Source organism: Coturnix japonica, chromosome 3 (assembly GCF_001577835.2).
Source record: "Coturnix japonica isolate 7356 chromosome 3, Coturnix japonica 2.1, whole genome shotgun sequence".
Taxonomy (NCBI): Eukaryota; Metazoa; Chordata; class Aves; order Galliformes; family Phasianidae; genus Coturnix; species Coturnix japonica.
The window spans coordinates 12,091,199-12,107,779 of NC_029518.1; the positions used below are offsets into that span (position 1 = coordinate 12,091,199).

At 49.2% G+C, this 16,581-nt stretch overlaps 2 protein-coding genes across 6 annotated transcripts in view; one reads left to right on the forward strand and one right to left on the reverse strand.

Moving 5' to 3' along the window:
- The window catches only part of PAK5 (p21 (RAC1) activated kinase 5), a 143,307-nt gene extending 140,497 nt beyond the window's left edge, over positions 1-2,810 (forward strand). For 4 of the 5 annotated variants that reach the window (XM_032443809.1, XM_032443812.1, XM_032443813.1 and 1 more), the window contains one exon: positions 596-2,810. In XM_032443809.1, coding sequence (XP_032299700.1) covers positions 596-751 — 156 coding nt within the window. In that variant the 3' untranslated portion in view covers positions 752-2,810. The remainder of the gene's footprint in view (positions 1-595) is intronic. The other variant, XM_032443810.1, reaches the window with a different exon arrangement.
- A 1,773-nt stretch (positions 2,811-4,583) lies between these two features.
- Positions 4,584-15,625, reverse strand: LAMP5 (lysosomal associated membrane protein family member 5). Its single transcript, XM_015857057.2, has 7 exons — positions 15,420-15,625; positions 13,915-14,007; positions 13,540-13,712; positions 13,325-13,456; positions 13,138-13,243; positions 11,602-11,790; positions 4,584-5,733 (listed from the first exon to the last, which is right to left on the reverse strand). The coding sequence occupies exons 1-7, from the start codon at positions 15,442-15,444 to the stop codon at positions 5,555-5,557; spliced, it is 897 nt and encodes a 298-aa protein (XP_015712543.1). The 5' UTR covers positions 15,445-15,625; the 3' UTR covers positions 4,584-5,554.
- Between the last annotated feature and the right edge of the window lie 956 nt (positions 15,626-16,581).

The following is a 16,581-nucleotide window of genomic DNA, read 5'->3' on the forward strand; positions in this document are numbered from 1 at the left end:
TTGCATACACACAGGTGTAATAAAGCCACAGCCACGCACTGCTGTGCATGAAGGGTAAATGGAGTCATTAAGTGCCACCTCGAGCAGTGGGTGCTATGTCAGACTGATGCAGGACAGGAAGCAAACAAACCCATTAGTGCTCAGCACTGAGTTTGCTTTTGCAGTGAGTGCTCAAGAAAGGGGATGGGCAGAACCTCCTGCTCTTCCTGCCCTGCCAGAGGACGAGAGCAAAGCAGCACACAGGCCCTGCTCTGTTCAGACTGGTACAGCCATGTCTGTCACCAGTGCCTTTAGGTCCCTTGGGTGCATTTCTGGATGATGTCAGACCTGAGCCCTCAGAGCCCTCAGCACTCATGTGAGGTGTTGCTGCTTTTCTCACGTTGCACACAAAGCTGTGTATTGTGTGCTGTTCTGCACCATGGTGCTTTCAACGTGAACGACACAGAGAAGATGCATGGTCCTTCAGCTCAGTGCATCTTTGTCTCAGGAAGCTCAGAGAATCTGTTGTCTTCAAAAGAAAAGTGATATGTAAAGTACTCAGCATATGCTGGGAATCTTGTCTTTGTCTGCTCCTAATGCCAACGTGGTGTTGCAGGTCTCCTCTGTCCTCCGGGGCTTCTTGGACTTGATGCTAGTGCGGGAGCCCTCGCAGAGAGCCACAGCGCAGGAACTGTTGAGACACCCATTCCTTAAGCTGGCCGGGGCCCCTTCGTGCATCGTGCCCCTCATGAGGCAGCACCGGCACCGCTGAACGCAGCTTCTCAGGAGGAGGTCGGTGCAGGGGCCAGGTAACAGCTGGGCAGGAATCCCTGCGGTTGTGTGGGAACCAGGGGAAGGGGTGAGCGAAACTTTGCGTAAGAAAACCCACCCCATGGAAATAACGTGGTGTGTAAAAGCCAAAGGGGTGCTCGGTGGGGTTATGAAGAACCCAGGGGGTGATCCTGGCCCAGCACACAAGGGGTCACATACTGTGGCTGCGCCACGTTGTCATCTTGGCCATCCAGGCAGAAGGAGCCAGGTGCAAACAAGGGGGGAAAGCAAATGACTAGAGGATAGCACAACCAGAGCAAAACACCAGGATTTCCAAGTAATGGCTGCGGCACTTCAGAAAAACACTTTTCTGACACAGAAAAAAAGCACTTTTTTAATCTCAGTCATAGCAACGTAATGTATTTTGAAATGAATTTGTAATTTTCTGTACAGTACTTTTGATAACTTGCAGTACTTTGTCATGTAACCATTGTGCTAGTTGAGGTAAGATGTGTAACTTAGCAAGAACTTGAGAAGATAAAAATGTTTCCTACTTTTTTTTAACCCTTTTGAATATGGAAAAAAGCCCTTTAGGAAGTTAGAAAATTTGGCAGATCTTCCCTTGGGGTGCAGAGCGCTTTGTCCCGCTGCCACAGCAGCCTGAAGATCCACGGGTGCCACCCAGCAGAACACCCATTGCTCAGGGCAGTTGCTTTGAGCACTTGCCCTCTGGGGGCTGCTGGCAATCCAAGCTTCTGCCACCTGCCAGAAGGCACCGGGGCCCTCAGTTCCCCCTTCCTCCTGCGATGGGAACTAACGCAGATGTACCTTTGCTCAAGGGTCATCCAGCAACCTGCCGGTCCCTTCACGTCCCGCTGCTGCAAAGTCAGGTTAGTTTTGTTACTGCAGAAACACCCATTCTTTATGTCGCGCTGTGGAAGTTGACGGAGGCGTTCTCCAGATTTGGAAGAGACCATTGTGATACGTTCTGAGATGTTTGCCATATAGAGTCGTGCTGCTGTCTAGACCTTCTTGAATGTTGATACAACAGTTGACTACTACAGAACATTTTTGTGTTATTTGTTGGATGAACTTGCATGTTAACTGTAGGCCTATAGCTTTGCCTTTACGATTTTTAGAAGAGCTTCATAATTAATTATTTCAATGATAAATTAAATTTTATTTATTAACGATTAGGTTTTAATTATATATAGTACAAAAGCCATGTTTTTCCAGTTACTTTTTTCTTACTGACCTCATTTTAATGATATGAAAAGCCAGTTTTACGACAACAGGATTAGCTTATTTCTTATCACAAAGTGTCATAGTGCATATATTGTTATTTATTGGAGCAAACTGCAACCAAACACGTAAGTCTGGCAGGAGCTGTTTCTTGAATATCTTCCTCCCAGTCAAAAGATTTGCCAATAGGACAGAAGCTTTTTCAGTACAGCCCTTAAAAGTTAAGTGACAGTTGAAGGGGGAGTAGCAATTAAAAGAAGCAAACAAACAGAGAAGGGGAGAGAAATAGGAACTGGAACATCAAGTAGATATTCTTGTCTCACCCCCCTCTGCCTTCCCTTCTCTTCTTAACCCTGTTTGCACCTTACAAGGAAGCGCATTTAGCTGAGCCCCCTCTCTGCCCTGCCACAAACACACTCTGCTGGTCCAGACCTGCAGGAACCCAGCTGAGAGAACAGGGGCACCTATGGGGTTTTTCAAGTGTTTGTATTTTGTAGTCTTGACAACTCAGGAAAATAAAGGCTGCACCAGTGGAGGCAGTGGCACACAGGTGAAACTGTTATAGCAGACTAAGTCAAACTTTTTTAAACCATCTTTGAATAAAAAATGGGGTTGGTGGGTTTTCCTCTTTCGTATTCAGCATTAGACTGTTCAAGTGGAGAATTTTCTGCTACTTTCTTATCATTAGATACTTCAGACAGCGCTCGTTGAGTTCACTGAAAGTTTTGTCTGTTTCAAAGGTTGGGTTTCCTTTTGTGACCATCAGCTACTGGTGGGACAATGCACATGTGAGTTCAATAAATTAATACTTAATTTTATTTCAGTGTGCTTGTTTCCTGTGTCTCATGTGTATTTTCTAAGTTGTGCACAACATCACAGACTGCTTGGCCAAGCCCGTAACCAGAAAAAGGTTTTTGTACGTATGTGCAAATATATTTAATGTAACCTGAAGGACTGCAAGTTGGAAGATGCATAACACTCAGGTAAGGCTCCTGAAGGCTTGTGCTGTGCAGAAAAACAATGGCAAGAAATAGTGACACAGATACGGCTCCTCACTCTTTGCAGGACTCCTTGACTTAGGATACAGATTGTTTCTTCCCTCAGAGCCCCTCCTGTCCCGGAGGCGGCCATGCTGACCAAGCCAAGAAAACCCCCTACTCCCCACAGCTGCTTCCCTTTCAGTTTCTCCTTGCACAAAACAAACCTTCCCTGTGGCAGAAGTCACCACGGTATCCCTGCTGCCTAAAGCAAGCGATGCAGTTAGAGAAATGTGAGGGGTGTAGTGCTTGCAAGCAAAGTACCACGATTCAGCCAACTGGAACTCACCCTGTTCCCAGTACACAGACACACATGCACACACCACCTATAAAATGCACAAAAAAAGCCTTTCAATGCTCAGCACACATTTGCACTGACAGCACACAGCAGGAACATCCAGACATTGCTCTGCAGTCAGCCACAAAGTACCAAAGATTACCAGAAGGGGTGGGCAGACCCAGCCAGCTTTGAAGTACTGCAGAAGGACTGGGCCCATTGAAACACATCCTGCTTCTCGAGGTGATCTTTCCCCCCCCCTTTACAGGGCCCTAAAGCTTTACTCAGCTACCACAGTGGTGGCATCAGTTAGCTAATGGATCTCTGATGGTATTTGCTTATCAGGTATTAAGTAAGGCTTAAGACAAGGGTTGGCATTACACCACGTGCTTTTGGTTGCAGACATCAGGAAAGGTTTCAAAATGCACCCACCGTCATCTTGTGAGAGATCTCATCCGTTGTCCCTAAGATAGAGCCAGTCAAAAGCAGCACATTGCCAACTCCACTTATCTCATGCTTCCATTTTCATTCATAAACGAGGCATTTTCCTCTGCTCACCTGTTCTAAAGCGACTCACAAATACATGTAACCACAGGAGCAGAGGGCAGGACATCTATTGGCAACCTGACTCCCTCAGAAATACAACCAAAAAATTATGGATTTAAGTTCTATTTGTAAGTACTTTGCAAGTCATTAACAGCTGTTTCAGTAAGTACTTAATTATGACAGGTCCTTATAGAGCTCAGTAGGTTGATGAGCTCCTCATGTTTATCCACGTTCTACCATGTGTTCACTAACACCCATAAAGCAGCGCCTGGTTTGCAGCTAACTCGTGATAAGCCGTCTATGACTAACAGCTAAACACCAACATGTAAACAATGTAAAAAGAAATGAGACCACAGTAGAAAGCATCTAAACCCAAGTAACGGTTTCAACACTGAAATGACTGCTTTCCTTGGCTTATTCTATTTCAAGCTGAAGTGAGAGTTCCTGATTCACATCAAGTCACTTGAAGGAAAACAAGGTTATGTCCATATCTCAGCTAAGACGAGGCCTGAGGAGCCAAGAGAAGACAAAGGTTTCAGTGGGAACCAAGTGGTACCTAATGAAGCACCAAGCAACCACAGAACATCCCCACCAATCCATGTGCACCAACACACTGCTAGAACCGCAAGCTACACAGAACAGCCTCCCATTGATCACCCATTGTCACAGCTGGCCCCTCATAACACAGAGCTGGGAAAAAGCATTACAGCATTTCCAAATAACAACGGGAATCAAGAACGATATATGTACATGTTTTAATTCATTTAAAAATGGCCTACATTTAAGGTTAGATCCCGAGGGTTTCCTTACATGTTTCCTGTTACGTTAGATTATACCTGAATAATCTGCATAGTAACGTGACTATTTCTGTTCTCTTAGTCTCACTGTGAAGGTATCAGTTGCAGGTAGCAATGTAACATCTCAACGACAATCACAATACGTGCAGGATGTCCAGCCAGAAGCATTTCTCAGTTGACTTGCAGTAGCATGGCACTTTATAGTTTGTGTATCAATACTCGTATTTTTTTGTTAAGTTTAATTCAGATGTGGCTCAGGAAGCAAAAACAAACTTTCTTTACCTTAAGCATGGGGTCAGACCCTCAGCTGGCTGCAGTCTGCCTTGCTGCACTACTCCACATTACAGCAGCTTGAAGACTCGGCCTGAATTTCTCCTAACACACCCCCATACCTCCTTGTGCTTTCACTTAACATGAGTGCAAACGCCAGCAGTGCGGTTTGAGCCCCTTCCTTAGATGACCTTAATGGAGTCCATGCAACGGCCCCATCCCCCAGCCCTGCTCTCTGCAATACACAGACAGGCAGACCGCATGCCAAGAGCAGCACGATGGGGAGGTAAAGATCCCTTCAGGAAAAAAGGAAAGGAAAAAAAGGAAGAAACAGAACTATTCTGCCCCCAGTATTTGGCTCTGACGTGAAGTATTTGTGTTGGGTCCAGCTGATGAAGAAGGTATTCATAGCACCTACTGCCACAGACAGGCTCCTGAAATCAGTTGGTTGTCTTATGGAGACAGCTGTCTGTGCACTCACTGTATCAAAGCCCAACCCTGCGCATCCACAAAATGCTGCAGTTGGGTGCTGTGAATACCATCCCTTCCCCCCCACGTAACCTTTTCTCTCCCATACAGAAAATTGCTTTTGCTTTTTCTACCTGATGAATATTGGAGCCGCTGGGTCCTGTCACCTATCCCATGTGTTTGTACTGAGATCTGTCACGAGGAATCTGCACTTGGTTGGCTGTGAGCTTATGGTGGATATGATAAACACACAGGGTTATCACGATAACCAACCCCAGTATCAGGCCCAAAATCAGAGGCAGGGTTTCCTCCAGCTGCTCCCTCTGGTCCACTGGACACTTGTGTTCTGCAGGGGGGAAAATGAGAAAGAGATAAAGAGAGAAATGAGTGAGACATCACTAATGTTAACTCCTGCTGCCAGACTAAACCTATCTCCCTGGAGAAGCCGTCCTGTACGAGTCAGCTGCACCCCGGGATCCCTGCACAGCAAAAATAGCTGCACCAACAAAGAGAGATGGCAGCAGTCATCAGAGTCCTGGGGAGAAAAATCAATTGCTGTGGAGGAAACTGAAATCACAGACACAGCACAGGCTTGGAGGAAGAGGAAACGTCATTTACCACGGCAGCTGATGCAGTGGCATAAAGCACTTTCAGACCCATATGCTCCTCTTCAAAGCTGTGTCACACCAATACAGCACCGGTGCTGGAAGCAGGGCAGCAAAAGAGCAAGCTTCCTGACCCTGGGTGAAGACTTGCTCTATTTAGAGACTATAAAGGTGATAAACACAAGACCTTGACAACAGCACGACTTGAACCTGCATCACACTGACCCCGCTTATCACTAAAAAGGTTTTTCCCCTGTGCCCGTGGGCTGACAGACCCACCAGCCCCTGCCCCCTCCCTGCGAGCTGCCTCAGGGCACCACGCCAATGCTGGCAGGGCCCCGTGTTTGTGGGCAGGCAGCATCACAGCAGCCCATCTTTGTTTGTCAAATACAGAAAAGGACTAACAGAAGCACCACAAGCCTCCCTTGGGATTTCCAACCCCCAGCCTGTAAATCCTCACCCTTGCTCAATAAACCCCTAGAAAACAATCACTTTTGTGATGGGAAAACATTTTTCTGTTTAGCTTGCAATGTACAGTCACCAAAAGTGGAAAACACAGTACCCTTTCAGTTCAGTTCAGCTCCCTTACACTGCCACAGCCTATTACAGGCAGTAGGGAGGTTCACAGTTCACTTTCTCCACCAGAACCTCACTTGTCCATGCTGATGCTCAGGCAGAGCTGGTGGGGCTGCTATACCACAACAAGAACGTCAGCTCTGACCAATAAACCTCAGCACAGCAGGGACAGAGCTCCGGTCCCTGGGTTGTCTTATTCACAGTGCCAGAATTCTGCTATAAACAATGGAAGTAGCAATAAGTTCAGAAAAAAGAGGCAGAAAAAAGTAGTTGTGACAGAGAGACAAAGAGCACCACTAATGCCTCTCATCAAGAGACCAGATGGGTTCCCCCAGCAGCTGATGCAGGGATGCAGTGCAGCAAGATGCAGAAATCTGGAATAGCTCAGAATAACAAACCCTGCAACCTACTCCAGCAGCAGGTGTGTGGAAAGTAGCAGGAAAAACCCTGGCACCCTTCAGCACAGGCAGGAGGTGACAGCAGGGACATATCTGTATCTCCAGTGCTGCCGGCACCTCCGGAGCCGCACTGCCTCCCAAAGCAGAGCCCACCTCCCAGCAGCGTGTTTAGGAACATTATAAGCAGCAGATGAAGTGAAACAAGAAAAGCAAAAGTGCGATGTAGTCTGACAAGGAAGCATTCTTTCAGTTCTAGTTGCTCACTGTTCCAGCAGAGGAGTGATTAATCACTGGGACTGTTACAGGCGGTTCAGCAGTTGCTGCAATGCAGGGGTTTTGTTTGTAGTAAAAAGAAAGGGGAACAAAACAAAACAAAACCAGTAAAGAACCCAAATCAGGTTCCCCTGAGCTCGATGGAATTCCCCCAGTTCAGGATGCTGAGGCCTGACCAGGCTCACAGCATTGAGCAGAGCCACAGCAGCTGCCTGGTGACAACTGCAGGAACAGCCACGGTCAGATCCGACCCTGATGGTGTGTGGGCACAAAGCAGAGGCTGGAAAAGCACTTGGCTTATAATCCTACAGTACACTACAACAAGTCTGCTGTAATACCAGCTGAAAACATTCACCTGTGCTCAAATATGGCAGGTTTGCCTACACACATTTCCTTAAACAGGAGCAGCACTGGATTTTCAGAAGAACGGGGTCAATGTGAGGGTCTGTGGTCAGAGAAAGAGCCTCAGCTAAAAGCTTTGGGACTAACCCAACTCTCTAGCACCTGCTTGAGGCATCTGAATTCCCATCTCCTGCCAAAGTAAATCAGGTACAGAGCACAACATCTGTCAGGAGATGTGGCCAAAACCTGCACCCACAGGAAGCCACGGCTGTATTTAAGTCTCTGAGTCACAACTCACAAAGGTGTCAGTCCCTGCATGCAGCCACAGCAGATAGTTCTTTCTCATGACACTTTTTAAAAGAGGATTATAAGGAAAAAATAAAAAACACACCAACAGGAAAAATCCCCAAAGCAAAGCCAGTGCTCTCCAGCAGCACACCCCATAGCACACTGCCCCCAGCCAGGCACTGCTGCACTCCCAGGGCACAAAATGCTCTGTGTCCAGACATCGCAGGCAGCTGTGCAGCTCACCCCAAGGCATCCATTCTGTCCCACTGAAGCTGCTCACTGACACCTCTGCTCTCAGAGCACAGGGAAGCAGTGCTGGGCTGTGGGGAGGTGCCCAAAAGCACTAAGCACAGCACCATCTGCTCAGCATTACAGCTTGAAGGTGCTGCAGAATTCGTCTTCTGAACCTGCACTTCAACACCATATGAACATTGCATTCATATTATGATACATCTTTTCACATCTATAACTCTATCCCTCAACATCAATACTGCACTTATACCCCTAGAAGATAAGACAAGGCAGACACTGAGGCCTGCAAACCTGCAAGGTTGCAGCAGCAGGTGCTATTCCAACCCTGTCAGAAGAGAAAGAGGGGAGAGGCAGAGTGCAGGAATTTCAGGCAGCCCCACACTCAAGACATCTGACCTGAGCAGCCCCAGTGCAGGCAGAAGGACCGCTCAGTGCACAGCAAATCAGACACCGTCACTTCGGGAACAGACATTTCTACATTAAATCAATAGCTTCTGCAGGAAAACAGACTATTTCCATTTCACTTTCTCTGAGATTTTGCTTCAGGTCACTCAGATCTCAGCATCTGCCCAACCTGCTGAGCTTTATACTCAGTTCAGCACAGTGCAAAGGTTTCCAGGGGATTTTTGCTATGTAGGATGTTGGGGCGATGCTGGGAGGTGGGCCATCCCCCAGGGCCACCCCTGTGCCACCTCATATCCCCACACAGAGCTGCAGGGGGATGACAAAGGATGCACCCAGGTGCACTCCATTCCTTTGTGCTGAGCTTCCTCGGGCAGCACGAGGCACCGCAGCTCACGTACCACCACGGTTTCTATGGTGAGTGCTCGTCCAATTTCAGCAGTAGGCTACAAAATCACTCACCAGGCCCATTTTCTTGTTTCAGCCTCCTTTAGCAGAACAAACAGCAGCAAGGAAAATATATATATACGTAATAAACAAGCATCAGACAGCATTTTGCCAGTCACGACTGCAAGCCCAAGATCTGGTGCAAGGGCTGTTAAATGGATGGAAGAACAGCCTGGCAGCATTGGGCACAACAGGATGGATTTTTGAGATGGGATTGTATAAGTGATAGGTTTAAAAAAAGAAGGTAGCGTGCTTTTTAGCTGCAATCAATACACCCCGCAAAGAGGGGCTGCCCTGAGAGCACAGCTCTCATCTGGGACTGCTCAGGATGGGGAAGCCCCGCTGTCTGCCTTCGGATGCTGGTGTGTCAGCTGCTTTCATAGAATGGCTCAGGTTAGAAGAGACATTCATTAAAGACCTCTTACCTCATAAAGGTAAAGAAGTATCTGTATGTCCATGTGCTGGTTGGAAGCAGGGTCTTAAAAAAAATAATTCCAGCACTTAACTTCAAGCATTCAGAAAATTGAAGCGATCTGATCGCTGCAAGTTCCTTAATCTCCTCCAGGCAGGACAGCGGGAGGATGAATGATGAGCCCATTCCCAGCACTGCTTGGCGGTGTAAGGCAATCCTCCCGCTCTAGCAGGTCTCATTCTCTGGTAGAAAATATTTTAGAATGTTCTGTAGCTTGTTCATAATTAATAGGAATTTTACCTAATAGGAAATTAATGAACCAAACAGGAGAAGGCTAATTACTGTAATTTCAGATTGGCAGTGATTCTCAGACCCCACAAAGGATCACATCCTGCCATGCATGTGGTGAGCGCGAGGCAGACTGCAGGGCTGTGCCGCAGCCGGGGCTAGAGCTCTGCTGTTAGATAACCACCATCCAGCATTCCTGGCCATCCTCTCCAGGTGCTCCAGTGGAGTTGCATGAAAAGAGGTAATTCAATACAAAGAGCAACAACGACAAACCAGAAAGCCTGACCAGGACAGAAACGGTGCTCAGAATGAGGAATTCCCCACACGCATTTTAAAACGGCAACATCAGCTGAAGTCACCCCACGTCCCACATAAAATGAGCAAAGAAAGCCCTACAGTAATAATAACAATAATGAAATATTTACACACTGATACCAAAAGAGCCCATCACAAGAGGAGGAGGTATCCCCTTTGGCAACAAATGCAGAGCCTGGCTGTCATAACTGTGAGCTATCGCACTCCAAGTGCGGTATCACACTGCCACTGCAGCCCAGCTTCAGCCCCAACCCGTGTATTTTAACCACCCTCTCCTCTTACATCCAGGGTCTGTCCAGACAACCCCCAACTGTAGGGAGCCTGGATCCATAGGAACAGGGAAAGGATGAAGGTGTACAACAGAAGTGATATCAAACCATGGAATTCTACCTTTTTATCCCTGCAGTCTATGCAAAATGTGATGCTACTTCTATAGAAAAATTATATATATATATGCATTTGTTTCACAAATAAAGCCATTTCCCTCCCAAACTGTCCTTACAATGAGTAATGCAGCCATGTGGAGCACTGCCAGAACCAGAGCACACAATGGCACGCATTTACTACAGCAGCGAAAGGAACGTGAGTCACAAGGTGCTCAGCACGTGTTCTACAGTATTTCCCACATGCAAAATAATAAAGGCCTATGACTTCAGTGCTGGGCTTGAAAATAACACCCTCTTCTAAGCCTGCTGTTAAAAGACTGGGCTATTACAAATTCTTGCACCTCATTAAATAATGGTGTTAAATATTTTGCTAAAGCAATTCTATAAAAAGGAGCCTGGTGTTAAAGCACTAAGACTTAGAGGAATATACATTTCAACAATTTCTCTTATCCAACCTGAAACCACAAGTGAAAGCTGTGATGGGGAAAGAGCTCCACCCCTCCCTTAGGATTAATATATCATCGTAATCCCTGAAGGCAAATCTCAAGGTGGGCAGGCAGCTCATTGCACCAGGGAAGACCAAAGCTTTACAGCTTTCTCCTGCTGCTGAGCCACTACATCCATCCATCTCCTTGCCACCCTCACCTGCTCCCCACACAGACGTTCCCAAGCACCAACCCTCCCCTAGATCCCACAAGCCATTAGCGCAGGGACTGCACAGAGGGACACATCGAACTTCATCCCACCTAGCACAGCAGCAAATACTGAAGCAGAAACTTCTTGCCTAAACCAAGAACACCAGCATCTAGAGGTCTCTTGACAAAGTCCCTTTTACACTTCTGCCATCCTTGAAATGTTCATCACAAACTTTTCCCAATCTTTCCTCAACGTGCTGTGGCTCAGAACCCTGGATCTGTCCAGAAAGCAGCTCTGGTGATGCTGAGGAGACTCTTCTACCCCACAGGGACACAGCTAGATGGGGCCTTAAAAAACTAATATTCACACAGGGACAGCCTGTGCTGTGACCAAACAGCTGGGCTGAAGCTTTTGAGAGACCACAGAGGCACATAACAGGATGGAGGGACTTCAAGGACCACTGAGAACCCACCACAGGGAATAGATAATGTTGCAAACAAGGTGAGACCCAAATTCCTCAAGGAAATAAAGACATCCTCAAAGGCCGTGGCAGAGCCATAGAGATGCAGGACACGTCTTCGCCCCATGCCTTACCTTCACTGAAGACAAAGTCTGCGGCGATGTCAAAGGGCTGGATGCGGACTTCAGACAACAGGAGCTGCACAGACTTCTGGTGATCACTGGAGATGAGGGAGATGGTCTGCTGCGCCTGGCACTCGTAGGACTTCCCCGCTGGGGTGACCAAGGCAGAGAGCCGATGGGAGCTGGCCGTGTGCTTCCCAGCTGCCAAGGAGCAGAAGGAGCCAAGGTCAAGCCCTGCCTCTGGGGGAACCAATGTGACTTTATTACAACAAAGCTAATGCACTGAGCATTGGATATGCCGCATGGTGGCTGAACGCTTCAGTGCTCTCAAAGCAGCATTTTCTCCTAGGACAGCACCGTGCAGTCCTCATGGCACCCCCACGCAGCTGGGACAACATCCGCACTGCGGCCACCTGGTCACGACTGCTTCCAGCCACACTCCTCCCACAGGACTTGAAGTCCATAAAGCCAAAGGTTGGGTTGGTATTGATGTCCATGCAGGTCACAACCTCAGACTGTATTCGTACTCTCAGTGTTTGGGAAAGAGCAACTCCAACAGCTGCAATTCAACCCTGAATTCATGCGGAGTCAGCAATGCAGTTTGAGGATCATACTGCTGAGCCACATAGGCCATAACATCCTTCCCAAGAACAAAGGTGGTTAGTTCACCCAAACATAGATTACAAGAAAATAGTTCCTCATTATATCTAGTACGCTTCACAAAGGAAAGCGGAGGGCAGATCAGCAAGGTGGAACAAGGGAAGCCTCCCACCTCCCATCGGTCTGCAGCCCTTTGTTCCCCTCCAGCATCACAGAAAGGCAGTAAGTGTTCTGCATCCGCAGAGGGTATCGAAGGGTGTTGAGTCACTGCCACCACCACATTTAGAGGACACAAGCAGTGGGGGGGAAAGAAAAACAAACAAACAGGGAAATACAGCTCTACAACCAGCAAGTCCACACCATCAACTCATCACACACTGTGCTGGAATTTGAAAATCTCGATGAAGGAAAAAAAAAAAAAAAAAAAAAAGAAAAAGCAAAGGACAATATTTTAATTTTCAGTGCAAGATGACTCATTTCTGAGCAGAAATAAGATAAATCCCAAACGAAAGCCAAAAGAAAGGAAACCCAGTGAGGGATGACTCGACCGCTGTCGGGTGCGGATGCTCAAAGAACATTGATGTCCGTTTCATCACTATCACAGGGAAACCGCTGCCTTCCCACCTACTCAACAGCCATCGGGACGGAGTTAAAAACCAGCAGCCTCAGAGGCTGCAGCGAGGGCCAAGTGCCGCAGGACCGAGGCAGAGCCGGAGCCGCTGTCCCCACGCTCCCGGACGCCACCGGAGGACCGAGAGCAGCGCAGACAGCGGGCAGAGCTACAGCTCGGCTCCCTCCCGCCGCAACCGCGGGCGATCAAAAGCCGCACGTACAGAATATAAAAGAACCATGAATAGAGGGTTTGGAAGCGGCACCCGGTCGCGAGTTGTCGGCCCCACACCGCCGGCCCCCAGACGCGCTTTGCAGCGCCGTTCCCCGGGCGCTTACGGCTGACGGCGTCCTTGAAGTAGGTGCGCTCCGAGGTGTCGTAGGCGAACTGGATCCGGCTGAGCCTCCAAAAAGCCTCCGGCCCGCGGGACGTGTTGTGCCCCTCCTGCGGGGATAGGACCGGTCAGGGCCCCGCAACTCGGCCGAGCACCTCCCGCGACCGAGCCTGCAGGGGCCAGCCCCGTACCTTCAGGAAGAAGAGTTTGAGGGTGTACGCCCGCTCCAGCCAGGAGATCTCCAGCTCCGACTCGTTGGTGCCGCACTTGCCCTTCATTTCGGCGCCTCGCGACAGCGGGATGTCGGCTTGCTCCGTGATCAGCTGCCAACGGGGAGCGGGGCTCAGATGGGTGACCCCCCGATGCCGCCCCCCCCCAGACCCGCCGCCCACCCGGCCCCACTCACATCCACGTAGTTGCTGGCCCACACGTCGTAAGGGACGATGAACTTGGCGGCGAATTCCGCCATGAGGCACGTCGTCCTGTTCTCCCGCACCACAAAAATATCCTTTTCGGGGTTAGGGGAAAGCCCGGAGAGGTTTTCAACTTCTTGTTCGGCAGCCACACGAGCCGCGGCATCTGCGGACACAGAGGAGCTGAGCGGGGCCCCCGGCAGCCCGCACCCAGCCCCGGGACACAGCCGCCCTGTCGCGACGGAGCGGGCGCTAGAGATGGGGCGGCCGGGGGAGGTGAAGCACGACCGGGGCTAAGGAGCGCTGGCAGCACCGCGACATGGTCCAGGTCGCGACGGAGGGGGGATATCGCGACCCGCGGTACTCACGCAAGAGGAAGAGCAGCCCCGGGAGGCGCCCCGTGGCCATCCTCCCTGTTCGGCTCGGCGTGCACACGGCGGCGGCTGCTCCGAGAGAATCCGCTCCGGAGGAGAGGAAGGGAGAAGAAAATAAAACAAACACACACACAAAAAAAGGAAAAAACAATTTGTAAAAAGCTCCAGCCGCTCCTATCCGAGGAGCAGCACAGGCTGCTAAAGCGCTCCGCTGCGGAGTGCCGGGGAGGAGGGATGGGGAAGAGTGTGTGGGTGTGCGAGAAGGGGGAGGACGGGAGGAGGGGAGATGCCAGCGGTGATGGAGGTGCCAACGCTGAGGGACGGGGCGGTGCTGGGCGGGGAGCGGAGCCGGGCTTCCCCCGGGCGCGCTGGGCGGAGGGGCTCGCGTGGATCCCCGCGGGGATGCCGGCAGAGCGGGGACCTCGGGCAGGCGGCCGGAGCAGCTGCTCGCGGGATGCGTGCAGCTAAACCGTGCTCCGTGGATGGAGGAGGGTTTTGTAGTCCGGGCTGCTCACGGACCGGCAGTAATTTCGTCGAAGGCGAGCTGCACTTTAGCGTGCTAATTTAGAACGAAACGGGCAGCTGCTTTTGTGTGGCAACGTCAGGAGCGAAGCCGGCACCCTTTGTAAAGGGCAGAGGGCACACCTGAGATCTCGGGCTAGCACTCCCCGGCAGCACCCACAACACCAGGGAGGCGTGTTGGGGCGAGAGGAACAGGGGCATTTCGGGCACTCCTGGACACCGAGCAGAGTCCGAGCCCTGGAGCGGTGCAGACGCCTAATTCCCAGCAGCAGTTCTTCTTCTACTCCAGCCCCTCCGCTTGCCGGCCCGGAGCTCCTGGCACAACTGCCCGCCGCACAACCCTCCCAGCCGCTCCATTCGCCTTCCCCGTGCCACTAAACGACGTGGAAGTTTCCTGCTTCGCATCGGGAGCGCTACGGCCCTTCAGCGCGATACCATCCTCGACCACAAAGGTATGAAGGGAAGGGCACACCCCAATACTTACAAGCCAGAGGAGCCTCACCATCAGCTAATAAGGAATTGGAATTTATGAAGACTTTTTTCCTCCATAAGAATCAAAAGGGATAGCAGCAATTTGGAGCACGTGGCCTTATACGGGTTCACTCACAATTTGTGTTTTTCTAGTTCAGAAAAAGAAGTCTGGAGGAAGAAGCCCCAAGTTGTGCACAGGGAGGTGTCCCAAGGTGAGTTCTGGCTGCAGGCTCTGGGAAGCTGCCCTTTCTCTACCCAGGAACAACTATAAAGAGGGATTTTGAGAGGGATATTGCTGCTGAGAATTAGCTCTTCAAAATAAAAGGTTGCTAAAAGAACTCATTGATTTTAACTATTTCATTGAATTCCTTTCCTGCGTACTACATTTTAAATATTACATTCTGCTAGTTTCAATATGTTTTGTTCAGTGACAAAAAGCCATTCCTACCCCTCCTAATAGAGCCAGAACAGTTGTAGGAAACTATTTAGAGAAAAAAAGCACTTACCTTTTCTGGGAGAACCTCTGAGCATATCAGGCTGTATTTCTCTTAGGAGTATAACGCTATACTTTTTCAGAGCTTTCACTAACAGCTACAACATTTAACTGGCTTCCATTCCATCCCATAACCCACTACTTAATTTTAAACGTTCCTGAGGTAGCTCCAAATGATTGCACGATGCCGAACAGCTGTCCCTCAACCCAGGAGGGTACCCAGGGAACCACTGAATGAGAGCAGCTGTGCCAGGGGCAGGGCAAACCTGACCCACAGCCCTGAGCCCAGAACAAAAACTTCCACAGCTTTGGCAGCACCCCCACTTTCAACCTGCAGAGCAGTGTTCGCGTGGCCTTCCATAGCAATAAAAAACAGCCAAGCAGCCCTGGGATGTGCTGGCTACTGTCAGCCAGTTCCACAGGCAGCCTGCAAGGAAATCAGCCCATGAGGAGTATTTTGTGGCTCTGAGAGTGCACTTTGATTGCACTCAAGTGGGATGGGTGGGGGGTTGTTAACCCACCTATGTCATTTGAACACAGGTGAGTTAATGACTAGCTCCCAGATTAATGGGAGTGGAAAAACCCTGTGCAGCCAGGGCAGTGAGGCCCTTCTTACCACAGCTGCACCAAATTTATTTGAAGAGATCGACCCAGGGAGAGTCTACCATTTCTTCAGATGTAATTTTAGTGAAGCGGGATCCATTACTGCAGTGGAGAGTGATATTTTAAATTGCTTTAACTCAGTATCAGTGTTCAAATTGATTAGCCTATTTCATCTCAATAGAAATTCTCACCTCATTACATTAGCAGACAAACTTCAAATAATTTTTGAATCAAATACTACTTAAGCAGTATTTCAAAATACTTAGCTGATGGAATTCATCACTTAATTTCAAATTACTGTCTGTGTTTTATGCTAAATTGTCAGTGGATGAAATAAGCAATGGCTCTGGGAGCTGAGCCTGGATCAGAAGCTCGTCCAGCTCTGCAGTTTCACAGCAACACGTTTTCTCTCAGACTCAATCAGTGCCTCACTCTTGGCTGAACAGCAATCACAGACTCAAAAGGAGGCTGTGAACAGGCTTTTCTTCTTCTCCAAAAACAGGTAGTTCCAGGATGTATGTGATACTTGCCAGAGAATTAAGACAATTAAGAGATCTGATTTCCCTCAGTGG

What these genes read in the sequence shown, in the direction of transcription:
- LAMP5 (XM_015857057.2), bottom strand. Translation starts at nt 15,444, where the DNA reads ATGCTCAGAGGTTCTCCCAGAAAAG. An exon ending in GGGGCTGCTCTTCCTCTTGC is followed by an intron (nt 13,713 to 13,914) that starts GTGAGTACCGCG and finishes CTGTGTCCGCAG; the next exon opens with ATGCCGCGGCTCGTGTGGCT. An exon ending in CTTCAAGGACGCCGTCAGCC is followed by an intron (nt 11,791 to 13,137) that starts GTAAGCGCCCGG and finishes GCTCCTTGGCAG; the next exon opens with CTGGGAAGCACACGGCCAGC.